This window comes from Rhinoderma darwinii, chromosome 6, assembly GCF_050947455.1.
Source record: "Rhinoderma darwinii isolate aRhiDar2 chromosome 6, aRhiDar2.hap1, whole genome shotgun sequence".
NCBI lineage: Eukaryota > Metazoa > Chordata > Amphibia > Anura > Rhinodermatidae > Rhinoderma > Rhinoderma darwinii.
Genome location: NC_134692.1, coordinates 92,768,468 through 92,793,565, shown reverse-complemented (window position 1 = coordinate 92,793,565; position 25,098 = coordinate 92,768,468). Strand labels below are relative to the sequence as shown.

The 25,098-nt window shown below is 40.4% G+C and overlaps 1 protein-coding gene across 4 annotated transcripts in view; it reads right to left on the bottom strand.

The window, feature by feature from the left end:
• Window positions 1-502: 502 nt before the first annotated feature.
• PGAP1 (post-GPI attachment to proteins inositol deacylase 1) overlaps window positions 503-25,098 on the bottom strand; it is a 734,955-nt gene continuing 710,359 nt past the window's right edge. For 2 of the 4 annotated variants that reach the window (XM_075830035.1, XM_075830037.1), the window contains one exon: window positions 503-799. In XM_075830035.1, the coding sequence (XP_075686150.1) occupies window positions 661-799 (139 nt within the window). In that variant the 3' untranslated portion in view covers window positions 503-660. The remainder of the gene's footprint in view (window positions 800-25,098) is intronic. The other 2 variants (XM_075830034.1, XM_075830036.1) reach the window with 1 other exon arrangement.

Here is a 25,098-nt window from a genome sequence, read left to right as displayed (position 1 = left end):
GGTAAAGGGGTAGATGGGAACCTCCATTTTAAATAAGCACAAAACTAGCTACTTATATTGCTAAACTGAAGACTGGTGTAGTCTGAGAAAAACTTCTGTAAAAACTGCCTCCCCAACTGCACCTCACCAACAGTTGGGGGGGGGGGGGGATGGGGACCACACCAGAGAGGCCCGACTCACAGTTAAAGAAGCACTTCTCTAGTTATAGTCACTAGATTTACTTTATATACAATTTGCATTATTTTGTAATTTTTTTGTTCTATGTGTACATGTATGAATGCATAGTGCCACTTTTCTCTGTAAAGCAGACATGTAAACAGCTGACAATGGCAATTAAGGCACCAAAGGTTTTGCGCCTATGATACTTTTGCTCAGAATAATGGAAATGACATGAATTACACTGTGATATGTACAATAAATATATCTAAAAATGCAATTAAAAACATTATTTATATATACAAATTCACCAAGGTACTTTAATTATCAGCAATAGTAGAATGTTACATTTTCAAAACTTTTATAACAAATTATTAATATGCAAATATCTAATCCTAGGAAAATTGGAAAATTCAAGTAAACATATGTCAAAATCTGTAGTTCTTTACTAAATTTATTTAACTGATTTTAACAATTTAAGCTTCAACTCCAACAGCAGCTCTACTATATAAAGCATGACCATGAATGTAGAAAAAGAGAAAATGTAATAAAATAAGCTACTCTGTATAAATGAAGTTGTCCAAAGGCCACAACTAAAACTGAAATGGGTAGCTGAAGCCGAGCTGTAATCTTCAAGAGTTTGCTGCAAAAAAACAAAAAACAGATAATGAGAAAAATGAAATACCTAAAACCAAATCGTTTAACTATGTATCCAATCTAGGTCTATGTCCTACATTAGCCCCTCTCACCATGATGTCTTCCTTTCTGATTAAAAATGATTTGTTTCTCTGAGTTAAAAAATAAAAAAACAAATGTCTATACTTTTTTTGTGCGGTACATCAAGAAAGCCTTATTTAGCATAGGCAACAGCATAGGGTTTTACACTAAAATAAATATATGCAACATACACTTGATTTTCTTTTCCTTTTTCCAACTGAAATTGAAGTTTAATGGGTGACATATGCAAACACACACCATACAGAAAAGTCACGACCAAGTATTTGCAAAATTACAAACAATCTTTATTTCAGTCAAAAATACACAGAAAACACATTACAACTATACACAGTAAAAAGAATGAACCCTCATAAAGAGATGGAATCCGAACATAAAAGCAGCCTGGTCCCCCAGATGTTAAAATGGTCACAAGATCCCACAAAGAGCATAAATCAATATTAATAGGCAGGTGCTAAGCATAGTACATTTGCACAGATAGATACCTAAAAAAATATATACATGCAAAGTGCAGTCATAGGCAAACTAATAAGCAGTATACCTACACCTACGTAGTGGAAAATGAGCAGGAGATCAGGACCGGGAGGGGAGACCGGTGCCAGACCCGCCGCGCGTTTCGCTGGTGCTTCGTTAGGGGTGATGTCCAAATGCCCCACATAGCCCTAGATATACTCTCCTTTCGAGTGGTTGAAAATGAAGCAGCAGCTGTTTCCCATCAGGCGATAAGGTGTTCGGCGGCAGTCACTAATGACAGCCGCCGATACACCCCACCCACCCACGATAGCGTCCTATCGTATAAACCCATAGTTACAATCACCTCCTCTCGTGTATGCCCCCAGCAGTGTAGCCCCGCCCGGCGGGCGGGGAGAAAGAAATCCCCGCCCGCCCGACACGGCACCCCAGCCCGAGGCAAAGGCAGGGAGTAGAGCCGAAAATGAGATGATGCATCAGTACTAAAAAGTGGTAATTGGCCAGACCTGGTCAAAGGTCAAAATGTCTCCCACACAGTGTAAAAAAGGGGGCACCATACTCAGCCCGACAAATGCCGTTTAAACACAGCAGCAGAACACAAGCGTCCTGTTGCTAGGTAACCCTCCAGCACACGCTATCCATAGTGCTGGAGAGCCCACTGCAGCAGTAAAAGCAGAAGTCGCTCTCCAATTCATCTTGACTCACAATTTTTTTATCTTCAAGGAATCCTTCTACCTACAGCTCCAGGGAACGGCTATGGGGGCTGCTTGTGCACCCGCCTATGCCAACCTTTTCCTGGGGCTGTGGGAGAGAGAGATTTTTTTGTCTAACCCTGTCCCCTTGATCGATAGAGTACATCTTTGGGCCAGATACATCGACGATGTTGTATTCATCTGGCAGGGAACACCTGTTGAGCTTAAAACATTTATAGATCATCTAAACTGCAATGATATCAACATTAAACTCACATATCAATCTAGCAAAACTGCTATTGAGTTCCTTGACATTCAGATTTGTGTCGATGATCAGGGACTTGTGCATACAGACTTACATAGAAAGAAAACTTCAGTCAATTCAATACTACATGCGTCCTCGGCCCATCCTAGACACCTTATTAGAAATATCCCTGTTGGACAATATCTACGAGCAAGACGTTTGTGCTCAGACCAACACACGTTTGAAACGCAAGCTCAAGATCTAAAGAAGCGTTTCAGGGAAAGGGGGTATAGTAACCGATCTATCCAGCGAGCCTATGATAGGGCAAAAAGCACCAAAGAACGACGTTGCTACAAGGGTCCGGTCGGCGAGCCATTTCTGACAACAAGGTTCGCATGATCACTGATTTTAATTGTAAATCTGAGGAAATCCTAGGGATAATGAAAAAGTTTTGGCCTATACTTCAACAGGATCACACTTTGGGCAAACTACTACCACCTATTCCTTCCATTACATTTAGGAGAGCCCAAAACCTTAAGGACCTTTTGGTACATAGCTACCATCGGGGTTTACAAACCCGATATGCTTTTGGATCCAAGGGTCCCAAGTGGGGGTGTTTCAAATGCGGACGTTGTGTGGCCTGTCCGAACATTGAACAGGCAACAACATTTTATGATTTTGATCACACGCATGAATTCAAGATTACCCACCATATTGACTGCACTACCATGGGAGTCATTTATTTTGCCATTTGTCCCTGCGATAAGATCTATGTGGGTATGACAACTAGACAACTCCGTAGGAGAGTACGTGAACACGTACTGAGCATCCAAGCGGCCATGGAAACTGATGATGTGTCTCTACTAAACACGATTCCTCGTCATTTTAGGTTATTCCACAACTGTGATGCATCACTCTTGAAAGTGAGAGCTATTGATCGGGTACTTATTGGTCCAAGAGGAGGAAACTGGAAGAAAACTTTGGGACAGAAAGAAACCACTTGGATTATGAGGTTGGGAACCTTATGCCCGTATGGTCTCAATGAATATAACAGTTTCACACCATTTCTGTAAAATCGCCGTATTTATTTTTCTTCTCTAATTGGTTTTGTATTGCCACTCTCCAATTGGTGTCCACCAATTTTTTACTCCCCGTTTTTAATTTTTTGCTAAAAAACTTTTTTATTCTTTTAATCTATTTATATGTTTTGTATAATGGGCTTTCTACTCTTTGTCCCCTTTATGCCCCCTTTTTTCCTCTCCTCTCTAGATAGGTGGTTCTATTGGCTTCTTTATTTGAGGCTAACTATTATCATGGCTGTAGTTTGGCTGGGTAAAAAGTAAAAAATAAAATATAATAAATAAACAATCATAAACATCTTCTTACAGATTCTTTTTCTTTGCAGCATGGTTAATATTATACTACACAACATAGATTCACTGATCCAGCTCAAGTTCCCGTGATGGTCCCATTACGAATTTGGATTGACATTCTGCATTTCCTCCTGTGACCAGTGGAGACAATTGTAGGAGAAAAATGCGGATCATTCCAGGGGCGCTGCTGTGTGGTGATAATAATTGGGAGCGAAATCCAGAGGTATTGATAAGTTCAATTTAATTGCATGAGTGGCTACGCGTTTCAACGACGGACAGTCGTCTTCATCAGGCCATGTATATATTACAAGTAACAAAGCTTATATAGTGTCTAGGTTCATTATCCCAGGAGTGAAAAAACCGCCAAATCTGTAAAAGGTCAAGGTGCGATCGTGACGTCACACCCGGCTTTTTTCACAATCAAAGCGCGAAGCAACAAAATACAATTTAAAATTAGTATAAAATCACATATAAAAGAACAGTTTAAACAGACGAAGGGGTGAGGGTTGGGAACAGCGATAATAAATGCATGAAAATACATTGTTAAGTAAAATATTCACAAAAAATATATACAAAAAATATATATATAATGTCTTTAATATACAGATATAAAAACATATCCTAGTCAGTTAACAGGGTATGGTGAGACCGATGAGGTAAGTGTATGAAATAGTAAAGATTGTTTTAACGTAAGGCTATAGTAAAAATCAGTTTATTGCTGGTTTGCAGAGCGAGAAGCCGGGACGCGGTCTCGTTGCCAAGGTAACCAAGCAGAGAGTGAAGCAACGGAACAGATGGAGTGGTTCGTGCTTGCTATAGGTGAGATATTAAGAGTTTAAATAGGATAAGATATACATTGTAGGATTGGTGAAAAAAAGTTATTAGTCTAAATGATTTACAAGGATAGATCAAAAATTCCGGAGCTCTTTGAAATGAATAGTTCTATATTGAGGAGTTTTATTTTGGGTAGAAATACGGAGTGTATTTTTAGCTCAAATATGTATTTCTATAATAGAAATAGTAGGTTATAAGTTTCTTGAAATATAAACTAATAGTCTGTTAAAACTCTTGCTTATATTACTAGGTTGCTAATGTCGGGCAGTCGGACTTGAGGAACCAAACGGGACGGGAACGAAACGGGCAAGGCATGCCACAGGTGAGTGGATACCTAGGAAAATAATTATTAATCTTCATGTTTAAGGATGTTAATTTAAGCATTATTTCATGTTTACTATTTCAATAAAGGAAGGAAGCCTCTGTATGGATGAACTTAGTGGATAGCGAAGTAGTAGAAAAAGAGCGTATAGTGTATCAGTAAATATTTGTATTTAGATTCAAGTGTTTAATTTACGGTATAGCGGATAATGAGGATGTGGGTTAGTCTAATGTAGATTCAGAGATATCGTTTAGGCCCTCTGGATGTAGTGTCTGTAGTTTAAATATCCAGTAGTTTTCCCTCTGTTTAAGCCTATTGAATCTATTGGGAACATCATGTTGTATGCTTTCAATAGGTGTAACTGTGATTTGATCGAATTGGCATTTATGTGCATGGGTGAAATGGCGTGAAACACTATGTTTTAAGAAACCTGTTCTCACATTAAATCTGTGTTTATTTACTCTGGCTCTTAAGCACTGTGTTGTCCTCCCTACGTATTGGAGTTGGCATGTACATTCCATCAAATAGATTACATAGGTGCTGCTGCAACTTAGGGGTGATTTAATTGTAAAAGACTCTTTCGTAACCGTTGATATATAGGTGTATTTTTTATTACTGATACTATTGCAGCATAGACATCGACATAGACAGTAATAGTATCAGTAATAAAAAATACACCTATATATCAACGGTTACGAAAGAGTCTTTTACAATTAAATCACCCCTAAGTTGCAGCAGCACCTATGTAATCTATTTGATGGAATGTTTCGTTCCCGTCCCGTTTGGTTCCTCAAGTCCGACTGCCCGACATTAGCAACCTAGTAATATAAGCAAGAGTTTTAACAGACTATTAGTTTATATTTCGAGAAACTTATAACCTACTATTTCTATTATAGAAATACATATTTGAGCTAAAAATACACTCCGTATTTCTACCCAAAATAAAACTCCTCAATATAGAACTATTCATTTCAAAGAGCTCCGGAATTTTTGATCTATCCTTGTAAATCATTTAGACTAATAACTTTTTTTCACCAATCCTACAATGTATATCTTATCCTATTTAAACTCTTAATATCTCACCTATAGCAAGCACGAACCACTCCATCTGTTCCGTTGCTTCACTCTCTGCTTGGTTACCTTGGCAACGAGACCGCGTCCCGGCTTCTCGCTCTGCAAACCAGCAATAAACTGATTTTTACTATAGCCTTACGTTAAAACAATCTTTACTATTTCATACACTTACCTCATCGGTCTCACCATACCCTGTTAACTGACTAGGATATGTTTTTATATCTGTATATTAAAGACATTATATATATATTTTTTGTATAGATTTTTTGTGAATATTTTACTTAACAATGTATTTTCATGCATTTATTATCGCTGTTCCCAACCCTCACCCCTTCGTCTGTTTAAACTGTTCTTTTATATGTGATTTTATACTAATTTTAAATTGTATTTTGTTGCTTCGCGCTTTGATTGTGAAAAAAGCCGGGTGTGACGTCACGATCGCACCTTGACCTTTTACAGATTTGGCGGTTTTTTCACTCCTGGGATAATGAACCTAGACACTATATAAGCTTTGTTACTTGTAATATATACATGGCCTGATGAAGACGACTGTCCGTCGTTGAAACGCGTAGCCACTCATGCAATTAAATTGAACTTATCAATACCTCTGGATTTCGCTCCCAATTATTATCACCACACAGCAGCGCCCCTGGAATGATCCGCATTTTTCTCCTACAATTGTCTCTACTCCAACGGTTCCCTTCTGGTTACCGACTCGGATCTGGCAGCAGCACTGTGGCCTATTTATTTACACGCTTTAAAAACTTCGGTTCCAGGTGAGCATATTTCTTGGAGTATTGTCTCACCTTTGCCCATTGATCTGCACAAGGTGGCGCCGTGTCTTTTTTCTTTTTCTTTTTCTTCCTTATCCTGTGACCAGTGATTTGCTGAGTCTCCCGGGTCTACCAATTATTCTATTTATTGTTGGCTAGAGTTGTAATTGTTCGTTTAACTTCTTATTAAGTGCTTTTTTTAGTCCTATATTGGGACATACATGCAAACGGGTACTGTCTGTATATTTGTACCTCTTTTCAACAGGCCTCTTTTTTACCTTTGCACAGATTGATATAATAAATTGCATTGTGCCATACATGTGTCAAATTTTCCTTTATGGTTTATCATTTGTTTTTTTTTAATCATCCGTTTCCATTACGTTTTTGTTCACTATTTAGTAATTCTCCCATTCCCCTATTGGTGTTTTTTATTCCCGCCCTTGGCCCCCCCCCCCTATATATTTTTTCACCTATATTACCATTAATAGCTTTCTTCTTCACATGACTATACCTGGTACATATCAACTTATGTATATGTTAATATTGATTTATATTAGATTCATCTTGCTACACCCATCACTTCACCTCATTTTGTTTTGTGTCCATTCATCATATATCTTCTTGGTCATTGATTGACCTCTCTTTGTTCCTATTTGGTCTTCACCGATAATTCTATCGGTATTGGACTGTTATCACTTGTCACTTGGGTATTTATCAACTCGGGATATATCCCCTTATATATAGATTATTTTATTATTATTATTATATGTAGTTATTACCTTTCCTATATATACCTACTTTTCTTCTGGCCATCTGTTCATAGTGGTTTCAGTATTGCACATGCAACTTACGTTCACCTATTGTATATATTCTATTTGTACGTATGTTTATATTTGTATATTAATAATGGTATTATTGGTTTTATTTTCATTAAAATAAAATTTATTCAATTCTTCTTTAAAAACTTCCTATTCACTTTAAATGTTATCTTATTTTTTCTTTTCTTTTTTTGTTTATATTCTTTTATATTTATTTTTATTTTATTTATTATCTTTTACTTTAGTTTCCCACTTTGCATGTTTCTCTTCACTTTCACTTAGTATATTATTATATTATTCATATTTCTTTTTATTCATTCTTTATTTTTGATTAATTTGATTAACTTTCACAGCACCTTTGCACTATTTCGGCACTTTTTTTCAGTCTCTGAGTGGCTTTAGGACTCCTATAGCCAGCTTCAGCACTCTGGACAGCGACAGCACTGAATACTGGGTTATCTCTATGGGACGGCTGTGCTGAATACTTCAGCACGTTGGACAGCGACTTCTGCTTTTACTGCTGCAGTGGGCTCTCCAGCACTATGGATAGCGTGTGCTGGAGGGTTACCTAGCAACAGGACGCTTGTGTTCTGCTGCTGTGTTTAAACGGCATTTGTCGGGCTGTGTATGGTGCCCCCTTTTTTACACTGTGTGGGAGACATTTTGACCTTTGACCAGGTCTGGCCAATTACCACTTTTTAGTACTGATGCATCATCTCATTTTCGGCTCTACTCCCTGCCTTTGCCTCGGGCTGGGGTGCCGTGTCGGGCGGGCGGGGATTTCTTTCTCCCCACCCGCCGGGCGGGGCTGCACTGCTGGGGGCATACACGAGAGGAGGTGATTGTAACTATGGGTTTATACGATAGGACGCTATCGTGGGTGGGTGGGGTGTATCGGCGGCTGTCATTAGTGACTGCCGCCGAACACCTTATCGCCTGATGGGAAACAGTTGCTGCTTCATTTTCAACCACTCAAGAGGAGAGTATATCTAGGGCTATGTGGGGCTATGTGGGGCATTTGGACATCACCCCTGACGAAGCACCAGCGAAACGCGCGTCGGGTCTGGCACCGGTCTCCCCTCCCGGTCCTGATCTCCTGCTCATTTTCCACTACGTAGGTGTAGGTATACTGCTTATTAGTTTGCCTATGACTGCACTTTGCATGTATATATTTTTTTAGGTATCTATTTGTGCAAATGTACTATGCTTAGCACCTGCCTATTAATATTGATTTATGCTCTTTGTGGGATCTTGTGACCATTTTAACATCTGGGGGACCAGGCTGCTTTTATGTTCGGATTCCATCTCTTTATGAGGGTTCATTCTTTTTACTGTGTATAGTTGTAATGTGTTTTCTGTGTATTTTTGACTGAAATAAAGATTGTTTGGAATTTTGCAAAAACTTGGTCGTGACTTTTCGTCTCTTTCTGGTTTATTATATCAGTCACTGTGACCATTGCCACAATTTGGGGCATTGCTCGGTTTGCACACACCATACAGTGCTTATGTATATATCTTTTTATATTTATACACTAGACAAGCTCTCCCAGCTGTAAACATTTAACCTTTAATTATTAATAATGAAAGGGAAAAATCAATGTATAATATTTTAGGTGTCAAACTTATGGAAATAAATACAAAGTAGCCAAGTGTATAATTTTAAGACACATTTCTGAAATACTTTCGCACACTATTGGCAAACTTTCCTCTTTTTATATAAATAAATAAAAAAAAAAACAGGTTATACTTTGCCAAATGTGGTATGAAAGGCGCCTTAATAGTGCCTTCACACACCAAAAAAATTACACCTTTTGTGGCATTTTTCCAGGTGTCTTTTGCTGCGATTTTTGCACTGCGGCCAGTTAGCTGGAAGTCAGTAGGGAAATATTAATTTAACTACAAACAGTGCACTATTCTTTTGTGTTTTTTTTTCCTTTTGTCTTGCGTTTTTTTGACTGACTGGCCTTTTAAAAATAGTTTAGTAAAGATAAATTCATATACAGTGAAGGAAATAAGTATTTGATCCCTTGCTGTTTTTGTAAGTTTGCCCACTGTCAAAGTCATGAACAGTCTAGAATTTTTAGGCTAGGTTAATTTTACCAGTGAGAGATAGATTATATAAAAAAAAAAAACTGAAAATCACATAGTCAAAATTATATATATTTATTTGCATTGTGCACAGAGAAATAAGTATTTGATCCCCTACCAACCATTAAGAGTTCAGCCTCCTCCAGACCAGTTACACGCTCCAAATCAACTTGGTGCCTGCATTATTTCAAAACTGTTTTTATTGATTTTTCTCCTAACATTACATACAAAAATATGTCATTCAAAATGATAACATGTTGTACAGAAAATTCACATCCATCAGGAATCACATTTGGATTTTCATCATTGCAGGAAATGAGTGTGATAACATATCTTGAGCAGTGTAAATTCCATTAAGAATGTGGAACATATATTGATTTACATATCTTCTGATCAACAAGAAGGGAGGGAAAGGGGAGGTACAGGAGGGGGGGGGGTAGGAAGGTGGACTGGTGTTGTTGAGTTTAGCTAACATAGATGTTATTTATGATATTGATGAAGGCAAAGTATTCTAATCCCATTGTGTATGATATAGAAACTACTTTCCTACAATTACTCTTACCTAGTTCAAATTGAGGTTGCCCGGTCTTTCCATGGTCCCCATATTTTAAGATACTTCTTTCTAGTTAGCAGTTCCCAATGTGCCAGTTCCTCTAGTCTTTCTAATTCTGATACCTTGTTCACCCAATTACTCAACTGTGGGGGTTCTGTTGATCTCCAGCAACTTGGTATTAATAGCTTAGCTGCTGTGAGCAACAGGGTTGGAAGACAATGCTTCTTGGGGGTAAAACTGGGTGTCGGTTTCCACAGTAGGATTAACTCAGGTGTTAAGTGTAAGTTTGTAGAGCAAATGTTATTAATTTTCTGTTCTATTTGCTGCCAAAAAGGCACAATAAGGGGGCATGTCCACCATATGTGTAAATAAGTACCTCTTGAGGTGTTACATCTCCAACACCGGTCCGTAACTTCTTGATCAATAGCATGTATGACCACAGGCGTCTTATACCACCTAGTTAACAGTTTGTAGGAGCTTTCCTGTATTCTAGTACACCTAGAGAAACCTAATGCGTTAGACAGTATGAATCTAATTTCGGGCTCGGTCAATGATATATGGAGGTCTGTCGACCACTTTTCCATATAGCTTGGAGTCGGTGGGCAAGTCAGTGAGATCAGATGATTATATGAGGTAGATAGTATCTTACGCTGGGGTATAGAGCTCATGAGCATCTTATCTAACCAATTCTGAGAAGATGTTTGGATGGGTAGGGAGTTAAGCATAGCCGTGCAGCATTTAATAAAAGTGTGTTTAAAGAGGAAATCACGAGACTTTATTCCTAATTTATCAAATACCGTGGGGACACTTCTCTGCGGAGTATCAGTCATCAGGACGGAAACTTTCATGTGGTGTGGTATGTCCCACGGATCTGGTATTAGTGTAGAATCCCGATGTACATAGCAAGGCACTAAACGTAAAGGCATATGTGGTGAAGGCATCCCGAGCAAGTTCAATCTATTATGTGTGTCTTGCCACACTAGGATGGTTCCCTTTAAAAGAATGCTAGAGTATTGGTCAAGGTGTGAACTTTTGGCGAGACTCCACAGGGCCCTCTGTTCCCAGCTAAGCATAAGAGTATTCTCTACTTCCGTATAAAGAGAAGTCTGAGAGGGATGTTGCAGCTCAACCCATCTATTCAAGTGATTAGCAATATAATATGTGTGTATGTCGGACAGTCCCATACCTCCCATTTTAACCGAGTTAATCAGTTGTGTGTGCCTCTGTCTTGGTCTGTTCTTGTTCCATAGAAAATTCGAGAATATACGCTTTAGGGAGAGGAAGAATGATTTTGGTAGCCACAGCGGTAACGTCTGAATCAGGTATAAAATTTTTGGGACTATAAAAGTCTTTAGGAAATTTTTCCGCCCCATCCATGACATAAACGGGAACTTCAAGGAATCTAGTTGACGTTTAATAGCCGCTACCAGAGGTATATAGTTGAGGGTATACAATTGTGATGGGCAATTAGAAATGGTAATGCCTAGGTACGAGATTGATGTAGAAATCCATCGAAACTGAGATGTTCCCGTCACCGCAGCAACTACCTGTTGAGGTACAGAGACATTAAGGATCTCAGATTTACTATAGTTAATTTTAAAATTAGATATTGCACCAAATTCCGTAAAAGCTTGTGTTATGTTCCGAAGGGAGACAGACGGCTTAGTCACCAACAGTAGCAGATCGTCCGCAAAGGCAGCCGTTTTATGCGTGAATTGACCTATCTTCAGGCCAGCTATATTGTCATCTTGGCGGATCCTTTGTATCAAGGTCTCCATCACCATCACAAACAGTGTAGGTGATAGAGGGCATCCCTGCCTAGTACCATTTGAAATTTGAAAGGAATCCGACAATATGCCATTTACTCTGACTTTAGCACTCGGATTATGATAGAGTGTCAATATAGCTTGTATGAATTCAACAGGGATCCCAAATTTTGACAAGGTAGCTACCATATATTGCCAGCTCACCCTGTCAAAAGCCTTTTCGGCATCTGTGCTAAGTAGTGCCATTGGGGTGTGTGTCGAGCGAGCGTGTTGAACTAACCGAACTACTCTTGTAGTATTATCCTTACCCTGACGCCCTCCCACAAATCCAGTTTGTTCTGGGCCAATGAGTTTGGGCAGAAGCTTCCCCAATCTAGTCGCCAAAGCCTTTGCCCACCATTTCAGATCCGTGTTTAGTAAAGATATAGGTCTATAGCTACCACATAGTGCTGGATCCTTCCCGTCCTTTGGGAGGACTGTGATGTGAGCTTCCAAAGATTGGCGAGTCAATTGGGCTCCCCCCATCAATGAGTTACACATAGATGTGAAATGGGGCAACAGAATACCGCTAAATGTCTTATAGTACTGAATCGTATAACCATCTGGGCCAGGACTTTTCCCGGATGGTATTGTTTTAAGAATTTTATGAAGTTCTTCTGTGGTAAAGGGTGCAGTAAGCGCTAGTTGATCTTCCTGTGTGAGTTGAGGTAAGCTAAGTTTATCTAGAAACTTTCTAGTGCTATCCCCCAGGTTACCCTGCTGACTATCCCCACCTTTAAGATTATATAGGCCATGGTAGAAATGAGTAAAGGCCTGTGCTATGTCCTTCGATTCAGTAGCTCTAACACCTGAAGAAGTCAGGATCTCAGAGATAAAAGATTTCTCATGTTGTTGTTTAAGCAGTGCAGCCATGATTCTGTTGCCCCTTTCCCCATGCGCATAGTGTTTAAATTTGGTATAGTGAAATGTTTTAGCAGCTTTTATATTCAAGGCATTTTTAACCTCTTCCCTTAACTCCCCAAGCTCAACCTGGGCTGCGGCTGCTTTCGTACGTTTGTGAATAGTCTCAAGCGTAGATATTCTCGAGAACAGATCGTTCAATATTGCTGACCGTTGTTTTTTGATATGTGAGCATAGCGATATCAGTTCTCCTCGTATTACTACTTTATGCGCTTCCCATCTAATAACATCCGATAAATCCGGAGAGGAATTTATATCAAAATATTTCTGAATATTATCCTGTATCGCAGAGGAATGTTGGGGGTCACTCAAAATCGTATTGTTCAACCTCCACAGTCTGTCTCCCCTCGGAACACTATTTAGCTTCATAGATACAAACACTGGTGCATGATCAGAAAGGAGAAGGTTTCCTATTCCTGCCGACAGAACCATCGGGAGGAGACTATCCGACAACAGAACATAGTCTAATCTAGTATATACATTATGTGCTGCAGAGTAATAAGAGAAATCCTTTGTGGTGGGATATAGAAGTCTCCACGCATCAGTGACCTGTAGGTCTCTAAGTACCCTGTGGAGTCTCGATCCAGCTCGATGGGATATTTTAACCTTGCCAGTGGAATCTATAATGGGATTAAGTGGGATGTTAAAGTCCCCGCCTATAATTCTAGCACCTTCCGCAAACAACTTAAAATTCTCTAAGGTCTGAATAATCCACGATATCTGATCCGTATTGGGTGCGTATAAGTTGGCTATAGAGAACAAATCTGTACCAATGTGAGCTTTTATAAAAAGATATCGACCGTCAGGGTCTTTCTGCATTGACAGTAATTTAAAAGGTAAGTTTTTCCGTATCAAAATACTCACTCCTCTGCTAGCAGTAGAGTAGGTGCTATGAAAGGCATTTGAGAAGATAGCCCTAGATAGTTCCATATGTTTATTATGCTTGTGATGTGTTTCCTGGAGAAGGGCTATATCAGTATTATCTTTTTTCAATTGTTGGGCAATCTGGTATCGTTTACGTGGAGTATTCAGACCTCGAACATTATACGATGTTATCTTAATATCAGACATGGTGAAAGATAGTATACATCAGCATATATGTCATCACAGTATTCAGAACACCAGTAGGAGGGGGGGGGGGTTGTAATACAGGGAAGAGTGAGATTAAAGTAAAGGTATGTACTGCCCCAATGTATAGAGCATGTACCTGGGGAGGGGGGGGGGTTAACTGTTAACAACAGTTGTGTAGTTGGCATAACCCGCATGCCAGCCAAAACCCAAGTAAGAACAGTGCAAAACAATAAGAAGCGATAGGATAGAATCGCCCACAATAGCAACAATAAAGTCACATCAAAGTATACTCTATTTCTTGATCTTCTCCAGCTACAGTGACTAGCTCCTACTCACGAATCCAATTCGAAAAGAGAGGTGACGTCCGTCAATCCGAATGCTGGAGCCGTGTGGAGAACAGTCCCCGCAATATTGGCAGTACCTTTCAATTTTCCATCGCTCCAGATCTTAGCGCCGGCTTTTTATTCTTAGGCGATTTCAGTTTCCCCACCACTTTCCACGGCATAAGTTCCAGCAATGGAGGTAATTTCAGCTCCGGAGGTACCATCATCCACGGCGAGATTTCCATAGGCGGTATACCCAGGGTTTCCCATGCATGGGTCAGGTCCTCGTGTTTCCTGATGGTGATTTGGCGGCCATCTTTTTGTATCGCCAGGCCAAACGGATATAGCCAGCGAAAAGGCGTCTTGGAGGCACGTAGCGCATCAAGGAGAGGTCGGAAAACTTTCCGTTTTTGTAGTGTGGAGGATGCTATATCTTGATAGAGGTATATTGTTGTTCCTTCAAATTCAATAGTACCTTTCATCCTTGCAGCCTTTAGAATCTCCGCTGTATCAGTGTAGCTCAGCAGACCACATATAATGTCGCGGGGGGGATCATTAGAGCGAGGTTTTGGGCGGAGTGCTCTATGGACACGTTCTATCCGAACTGTATCATGGCTGTTTACTCCTAGAACTGAAGAGAATATGTCATGAGCAAGTTTGCCCAAAGTCTCATGTGCGTATGACTCAGGTACTCCCCGCAGCCTGATATTCTTCCTCCGACTCCTATTTTCTTGGTCTTCTGTCCGCATAAACATCTCATTCAATTGATCTTGTTGTGAATGTAGAATGTCCCGCACTTTGTCATGATAAACTCTCATGTCTGTCTGTGCCGCTTCAAGCGTCTCCACCCGTGATCCTATCTGACGTAAATCAGTGCTTATCTCTGACAGTTCTTTAGTAAGAGGAGTCAAGGCTTTGTATAAGATCCTCTTCATAAACCCCCGTGACACTGGTGCTAAATCATTAGTGTCTCCCGACTCAGATTGCTCACCTCCACTCTCCTCATCTGAATCGTCATCTCGGCACTGTGGAGCAGCATGCACGGTGGCCATCTTAGATTTCCGGGCCGGAGATTCTTCATGCCTTTTATGGAGAAATTTCTCCATGTCTGCTTGTGCTTTCCCCGGTTTGGGTGTGCCAGTGTGATCTTTAAGTTTCTCCTTTGCCGGTTTAACCATTTTCCAACGATGTGGGTCGATATAGCTCGGGTTTTGGCTGGTATCAGTGAGGAGCTCTGGACTCAAGCTGCCATCACACTGCACGGCTACGCTCCGCCCTTGGTGCCTGCATTAAAGACAGCTGTCTTAAATGGTCACCTGTATAAAAGACTCCTGTCCACAGACTCAATTAATCAGTCTGATTCTAACCTCTACAACATGGGCAAGACCAAAGAGCTTTCTAAGGATGTCAGGGACAAGATCATAGACCTGCACAAGGCTGGAATGGGCTACAAAACCATAAGTAAGACGCTGGGTGAGAAGGAGACAACTGTTGGTGCAATAGTAAGAAAATGGAAGACATACAAAATGACTGTCAATCAACATCGATCCGGGGCTCCATGCAAAATCTCACCTCGTGGGGTATCCTTGATTCTGAGGAAGGTGAGAGCTCAGCCGAAAACTACACGGGGGGAACTTGTTAATGATCTCAAGGCAGCTGCGACCACAGTCACCAAGAAAACCATTGGCAACACATTACGCCGTAATGGATTAAAATCCTGCAGTGCCCGCAAGGTCCCCCTGCTCAAGAAGGCACATGTACAGGCCCGTCTGAAGTTTGCAAATGAACATCTGGATGATTCTGAGAGTGATTGGGAGAAGGTGCTGTGGTCAGATGAGACTAAAATTGAGCTCTTTGGCATTAACTCAACTCGCCGTGTTTGGAGGAAGAGAAATGCTGCCTATGACCCAAAGAACACCATCCCCACTGTCAAGCATGGAGGTGGAAACATTATGTTTTGGGGGTGTTTCTCTGCTAAGACGATTAAAATATTAGTTTCTTTGAATTGTTTGATAAAATGAGCTATCCTAGACCTAAGTACAATATAACAGGCTCAGATGAGGTAGTCAGTAATGAGGAGAGGTGTACTGATGTGATAGTGTAGTGTAATTCCAGACACCAAGCAACACCTCACCCCTTACGATATATTCTACTAACTCCCCTCACTGACTAACAGACAATCCAACGCGTTTCAGTGCCACATACACAAGTGACACATCATCAGGGATTATCAATTCTTTCAATATAGTTATTGTTTCACTGTATTATCTGCCGGTCAGCACAATTGTGTGCTTGTTAGACCTCACGGCGCGTGTACGACTCTAATGCATTGGCCGCACACGCGCCGGCGAAGTTCCGGTCTATTTGACAGGCCAAAGCCCACCCACTCTGCTGACGTAGCTTAGGCCAGGCACCAACCCGCAGTGACCACATCAAAACAATGACGTTGCAGGATGAGTGCCGAGCCTCCTTTCTAGCTACCAATCAGCTTTGACAGGAACGTCACGGCATCCCATGTTACCTTGGAGATCTCAAGGCGGACATAAACTACTGCATAGATCCAATACCGTGGTACACATACCCCCCAAAAGAAAACAAAAACTGCAACATAACAGCGCCAGACATACAATTAAATAGCTAGTCGGATGAAGTCCTTTACTGCCGGGCACCAACCCGCAGCAAACACCTCAATTATGACGTTGCAAGATAAGAGCCGAGCCTATTCCAAGCTACCACTCCGCTTTAACCAGAACGCTAACAGCGTCCTAGGTTGCCCTGGAGATCACCAGGCAAACATGAACTCCTCCATCAATCCAAGACTGCGGTGCACACACACCACAGACAGAGGAGACTAACCGCAACACAAAACGCCATACATTAGAAAAAGGAAAAACCTAGATAAATGGTTTGATAGTGTCCTTTTATATTAATTCGATTATGGTAGATGTATACACGATCCAAGGAACCCCCCCCCGAAACGGCCATGAATACGCATCGCTGTATAGATTACCAAAGGAATTTAACAACATTGATTAATGACAGAAAACACGTAGACAGAGCACTAGCCACCCACAAAACATTGACAGAGTCACATATATGGAGTAGTTGTTAAAGTTATGGAGTTCTCCTATAGGAAACACGCATATGAGATCTGTTCGTTAAGGCCTTGGGGACAAATGGTCTGTAGACGGTGGATCCATTGCGCTTCTTTTTGCATGATCCTCCTATCCACATCACCACCTCTCAGTGTCTGTCTAATACATTCCACCCCTTGAAATTTGAGGCTAGAGGAGTCACCTTTATGGTGCTCCCAGACATGACGGGACACTGGGGTATCCTCTTGTCGCCTAATATCACCAATGTGTTCCCTAATCCTCCTTCTAAATTCTCTTATCGTTTTCCCTACGTATTGCAGTTTACAGTCACAGGTGATCAAATAGACCAACCCCTTGGTTTTGCAGGTTAATGTAGGACCTGTTTTCAAAGCTCTTACCTGTGGTGGTACTAATGAATTTACTGCCACATACTATTGACGCACATGCCTTACATGACCCGCATCTGTAGCTTCCTTTTAAACTCCGATTTAACCATGTACCAGCTGACTCCTGAGTATTTAGATGGCTATGCACTAGCAGAGTGCAGCAGATTGGGTGGGCTTTGGCCTGTCAAATAGACCGGAACTTCGCTGGCGCGTGTGCGGCCAATGCATTAGAGTCGTACACGCGCCGTGAGGTCTAACAAGCACACAATTGTGCTGACCGGCAGATAATACAGTGAAACAATAACTATATTGAAAGAATTGATAATCCCTGATGATGTGTCACTTATGTATGTGGCACTGAAACTCGTTGGATTGTCTGTTAGTCAGTGAGGGGAGTTGCTTGGTGTCTGGAATTACACTACACTATCACATCAGTACACCTCTCCTCATTACTGACTACCTCATCTGAGCCTGTTATATTGTACTTAGGGCTAGGATAGCTGATTTTATCAAACAATTAAAATAAACTAATATTTTAATCTTTCTATCTTCAGGCAGTAAATATAAATAGTTAACGGAACGGAATATTCTATCATTGTGCTTATTTTGTGTTTCTCTGCTAAGGGCACAGGACTACTTCACCGCATCAATGGGAGAATGGATGGAGCCATGTACCGTCAAATCCTGAATGACAACCTCCTTCCCTCCACCAGGACATTAAAAATGGCTCGTGGCTGGGTCTTCCAGCATGACAATGACCCGAAACATACAGCCAAGGCAACAAAGGAGTGGCTCAAAAAGAAGCACATTAAGGTCATGGAGTGGCCTAGCCAGTCTCCAGACCTTAATTCCATCGAAAACTTATGGAGGGAGCTGAAGATCCAGTTGCCAAGCGACAGCCTCGAAATCTTAATGATTTACAGATGATCTGCAAAGAGGAGTGGGCCAAAATTCCATCTAACATGTGTGCAAACCTCATCATCAACTACAAATAACATCTGACTGCTGTGCTTGCCAACAAGAGTTTTGCCACCAAGTATTAAGTCTTGTTTGCCAAAGGGATCAAATACTTATTTCTCTGTGCACAATGCAAATAAATATATATAATTTTGACTATGTGATTTTCTGTTTTTTTTTAAAGTATAATCTGTCACTGGTAAAATTAACCTAGCCTAAAAATTCTAGACTGCTCAGGTCTTTGACAGTGGGCAAACTTACAAAATCAGCAAGGGATCAAATACTTATTTCCTCCACTATATATATATATATATATATATATATATATATATATATATATATATATATATATATACACACACACACACACACACACATTCTACATATACTTTCATAACTCCGGGACTATGTTTCTCTCCTGTTAAGGCTGGGTTCACACGACCTATTTTCAGGCGTAAACGAGGCGTATTATGCCTCGATTTACGCCTGAAAATAGGGCTGCAATACGTCGGCAAACATCTGCCCATTCATTTGAATGGGTTTGCCGACGTACTGTGCAGACGACCTGTAATTTACGCGTCGTCGTTTGACAGCTGTCAAACGACGACGCGTAAATTGACTGCCTCGGCAAAGAAGTGCAGGGCACTTCTTTGTAACGTAATTTGAGCCGTTCTTCATTGAACTCAATGAAGAGCAGCTCAAGATTTACGAGCGTCACAGACGCCTCGCATAATACGAGGAGGAGCATTTACGTGTGAAACGAGGCAGCTGTTTTCTCTTGAAAATAGTCTGCCTTTTCACACGTAAATGCCTGCTATCGTGTGCACATACCCTAAGAGTTTGACCCATGAACCACTAGGCCAATTTCAAAGACCATCACCAAACCAAATTAGATTTTTTTCTAGACTTTATATCTTTAAGGAGTCATTCACACAGCTACATGAAAGGTCTGTGTAACAGCAGTATGTTTGATCAAAAAAGATAATTACTGAGCAAACTCCAAAAGATGGGCCAATGCACATCGTCCTCCAGACTGAGCAATTATAGTGAGCTGAATTAAAGGACAATCATCTATTTAATACTCAATGTTCTTCTTCCTTAGTACCTTAACGTCCATTCAACAAACTCTTCTTTTTTCTGGGACCCTCACCAGTCAAGTGCTAAGTGACATTTTCACAATGTGTCAAGTGTCTACTTTCAATAAACATATGGGCATGATAAAAAAATGTTTTTTAATTTTAGAATTCAGGTTTTATTTGCATGGCAAAGAGTCGGTTAACAGTCTGTACATTTAAAAAGAGCCAAGGGTGTAAAACAGACGTTGCAGGTGAACTTACACAGTTTAATAAAAAAGAGCCTCACATTTCTAAGAATAGTACACATAGCAGTAATGCTAAATAATGTATGTATACAGCATATAATTTGGTGGTTTTAGCACTCGCAGAGTGCTGTGGCAATGTTATTTTTTGTTTTGTAAGGCTGTAAAACATGGCTTGATTAAGTTGTTTACATTGTGAGGGTCAGATAGAAGTCTGAGGTGTGCAACCCTTGTTCCCACAAGGAAGCAGAAGAGACTCTAAAGAATTGTGTTTAGGTCTGTTGTTTTCTCCAATTTATTTTGCAACTGTTTTGCAAGTTTTTGTATGTTATTTTAGGCTTCGTTCACATCTGCGTCAGGGCTCCGTTCCGATGTTCCGTCTGAACGGAACCCTGACTGACACAAACGGAAACCATAGGTTTCTGATTCCATCACCATTGTGACGGATCCGGTGCCAATGGTTTCCGTTTGTCTCCGTTGTGCAAGGGTTCTGTCATTTTGACAAATCAATAGCGACTACGAAATTGATTCAGTTTAAACGACAGAACCCTTGCACAACAGAGACTAACGGAAACCATTGGCACTGTATCCGGCACCATTGAAATCAATAGTGATGGAAACGGAAACCTATGGTTTCCGTGTGTGTCAGCCAGGGTCCGGTTCCGAAGGAAAATCCTAACGGAAAGTCAGAACGGGACCCTGGCGTAGATGTGAATGAAGCCTTATTTTGTCCTTTTTAATACTTTTTGCAAGCACTGTACTTCTTGTATTTAACCCCTTGCGGACATTTGACATAGGGTTCCGAATAGCCGACAAGAGGAATTATAAAGCGGGCCCACGGGCTGAGCCCCCTCCAAAATCAGCAGGTGTCGGCTGTATGTTACAGCCAACACTTCATTGCAACTGGCTGGATCAGGGATAACTATGATGCCGCTTATTTTACCCCTTAGGTGCAGTGGTCAATAGTGACAGCGGCATCTAAGCCCATAGAAAAAGGAGGCCCCCTCCAATAGCCTATCCCGCCTGCAATACGGTCACGGAGTGCCGATGGTTGTCATGGCAACCTGGGGGCCTAATGAAGGCCCCCCCAGGTATGCCATCTTTCTGCTCCAATTAAGCCCGGCTAGGGGCAGGTCTTAATTAAAACTCAAAAATAAAACAAAATATACTGCAATACATGAGATACAATGATCGCTGGTTCAAGGCCCCTAGGGTGACTAGTAAAAAAATAGTTAATAAGGTGTTTTTTTTATATATATATATACAAAAAAAATAAAAAAGTGAAAAAAACAACCTTTTCCCATTTTCCCCGGGAAGCAATGTAATAAAAATAGGTCCAGAATTATTTGGACAGTGACACAAGTTTTGGCATTTTAGCTGTTCACCAAAACATATTGAATATACAATTATATAATCAATATGGGCTTAAAGTGCAGACTCTGAGCTTTAATTTGAGGGTATTCACATCCTAATTTGAGGAAGAGTTTAGAGATTACAGCTCTTTAATATGTAGCTGCCTCTTTTTCAAGGGACCAAAAGTAATTGAACAATTATCTCAAAAGCTATTTAGTAGGCTGCATGGGGTATTCCCTCATTAATCCATCATCAATTAAGCAGGTAAAATTTCTGGAGTTGATTCCAGGTGTGGCATTTGCATTTGGAAGCGGTTGCTGTGAACCCACAACATGAGGTCAAAGGAGCTCTCAATGCAAGTGAAACAGACCATTGTTAGGCTGAAAAACATGAAGAAATCCCTCAGAGAGATAGCACAAATGTTATACAAAAAAACAAAAAGAAGACCCAGGTGTCTGGTGGGCTTAAGTACATATGAAAAAAACACATCAATATCGCCAAAGGCAAAATGTTAGGTCTTGTTTCCCAGACACCTATTGAATGCTTACTAGTATAACAGCGTACAGCTTTATTAGGATAACTATAAGCATACAAATAGAAATTAAAACCACAATGTGAAATGAAAAGTCTCCATATAGTGATACTATTGATTTTCAAGTCAGTTCCGTCTGAGTGCAGTAAAACCACCCTCTCAGATGGCCACACTGCCTACGTGAGATGCTTAAGATTTGCGTCTGGAGCCCGCTGGAGTAGGGACTTATATTTGTCAGAACACATTGAATTTAAAATAGAAAAAGCCCCCCGACATGTTTCACCACCGCAGTGGCGTCCTCAGGGGAAAATTGGGGCTGAGGACGCTACTGCGGTGGTGAAACATGTCGGGGGGGCTTTTTCAATTTTAAATTCAATGTGTTCTGACAAATATAAGCACAAATGTTAGGAGTGGGAAAATCAACAGTTTGGTACATTCTTGAAAAAATAAAATAAAAATTGCACCGTTGATCTCGTTAACTCCAAAAGGCCTGGACGTCCACAGAAGACAACAGTGGTGAATGATCACAGAATCCTTTCCATGGTGAAGAAAAACCCCTTCACAACATCTACCCAAGTGAAGAACACTCTCCTGGAAGTAGGAGTATCAGTATCTAAGTCTACCATAAAGGGAAGACTTCAAGAGAGCAAATACAGAGGGTTCACCACAAGATGCAAACCATTAATCAGCCTCAAAAATAGGAAGGCCAGATTAGACTTTGCCAAACAACATCTAAAGAAGCCAGCCCAGTTCTGGAAACGCATTCTTTGGACAGATGAAACTAAAATCAACCTGTACCAGAATGATGGGAGGAAGAAAGTATGGACAAGGTTTGGAACGGCTCATGATCCAAAGCACACCCCATCCTCTGTAAAACATGGTAGAGACAGTGTGATGGCACGGGCATGCATGGCTGCCAAAGGCACTGGGTCACTAGTGTTTATTGATGATGTGACTGAAGACAGAAGCAGCCGGATGAATTCTGAAGTGTTCAGGGATATACTTTCTGCTCAGATTCAACCAAATACAGTAAGGTTGATTGGACGTTGCTTCACAGTACAGATAGACAATGACCCAAAACATACTGTGAAAGCCACTCAGGAGTTTTTGAAGGCAAAGAAGTGGAATATTCTGCAATGGCCAAGTCAATCACCAGATCTCAAGCCGATCGAGCATGCATTTCACTTGCTTAAGACAAAATTCAAGGCAGAAAGACCCACACATAAGCAACAACTGAAGACAGCAGCAGTAAAGGCCTGGCAAAGCATCACAAAGGAGGAAACCCAGCGTTTGGTGATGTCCATGGGTTCCAGACTTCAGTCAGTCATTGCCTGAAACGTTTTCTCTACAAAGTATTAAAAAAAACATTTTATTTATGGTAATGTTACTTTGTCCAATTACTTTTGAGCCCCTGAAATGAGGAGACTGTGTAGAAAAATGGTTGCAATTCCTAAACATTTCACAGGATATTTTTGTTTAACCCCTTAAATTAAACCTGAAAGTCTACGCTTCAATTGCATCTCAGTTGTTTCATTTCAAATTCACTGTGGTGGCATGCAGAGCCCAAATCATGAAGATTGTGTCACAGTCCAAATAATTCTGGACCTAACTGTATATATATATAATTAGTATCGCCATATCCATAAAAGTTTGAACCATTACCATATATCATGATTAACCCGCACGGTAATATCATGATTAACCCGCACGGTAATATCATGATATCATGATTAACCCGCACGGTAAATGCTGTAAAAAAAAAAAAAATATGACAAATTCCAGAATTGCTGTTTTTTAGTTACCTTGTCCACAACAAAAGTGGAATAAAAAGTGGTCAAAAAGTATCTTGTACCCCAAAATAATACCAATAACAACTACAGATCGCTCTAAAAAAAACAAGCCCTTACACAGCTCAATCGATGGAAAATAAAAAAAGTTTGAATCTCAGAATATGGCGACACAAAACAAGTTTTTTCTTTGTAAAACCCCCTTAATGACTGGGCCTGAAAAGGTCTTAATGACCAGATAAATTTTTCAGTTTTTACCTCTCTGCATTTCAGCAGCCATAACTTTTTTATTTTGGCCGTGGCCATATGAGGCCTTGTTTTATGCGAGAGAAATTGAATTATTTTTTTCATAGTTTGGAGGTAGAAAAAAATAATTTTTACGGCGTGAATATAAGAAAAAGTGTTTCTCTGCATCATTTTTTCATGTTTATTTTTTATCCAGTTCACATTAACTAACCCGTTAAATTAATTATTCAGGTTATTACGGTCGTTTAGATACTGAATATGTGTAGGTTTTTTTGTTTTTATTTAGTGTAGAGGCAATAAAATATATTTTATGCAAAATAATGACTTTTTTTGGGGACTTTATTTTTTGTTTCTTTTTTCCTAATCCCATTAGGGAATAGCTTTATTTCAAACTTTATTTTTTACTTATAATGTATTAGCATTTTTTGTATGCTAATACATTATACTGTGTCACTATGACACAGGCTGCTGTTAGGGCAGCACATAGTGTGCCTGAACAACAGGCTTACTGAACAGACAGCCCTGGTGTCCTTTGTAGGTCCCCAGGGCTGACTGCATAGGGATTCCCTGGTGTTTTATCACGTCACCGGGTTTTCGATGACGAGATCAAAGAGATCAAAGCGGGGAGTTCCCTTTGATCGCCGCTGTCATGGACTGCGGTGATCAAAGGGTTAAATAGCTGGGGTCCGAATGTTTTCTGACCCCGGATGTATTCAGCAGGCTTCTCTAAGATCAGGATACAGCTCCTGCTTAGAGGATGAATGCTCACAGGAGCGCTCATCAGCCTCTTATACAGCAACGCCAAAATACGTGCACCGCCTGCTGTCAAAAGACGGTGGGCGGTCGTTAAGGTGTTAAGTTGTAACAGAGGAAAAATATATACATTTGGTATCTCCATAATGGTTTCGAGCCACAGAATAAAGTTAACACATTGTTTTTACCGCACGGTGAACGCCGTAAAAAGAAAACCCAAAAAACAATGGAGGAATCACTGTTTTTATCCATTCCACCCTACAAAGGATTATTTTCTAGTTTCCCAGTACATTAGATGGTACAATGAAAAAATACAACTCGTCCCGTAGTACTTATACGCCTATACCAATCCAAAAATAAAAAAGTTCTGGCTCTTGGAAAGTGGGGAGAAAAAAACAAAAAATAAAAATGGCTGAGA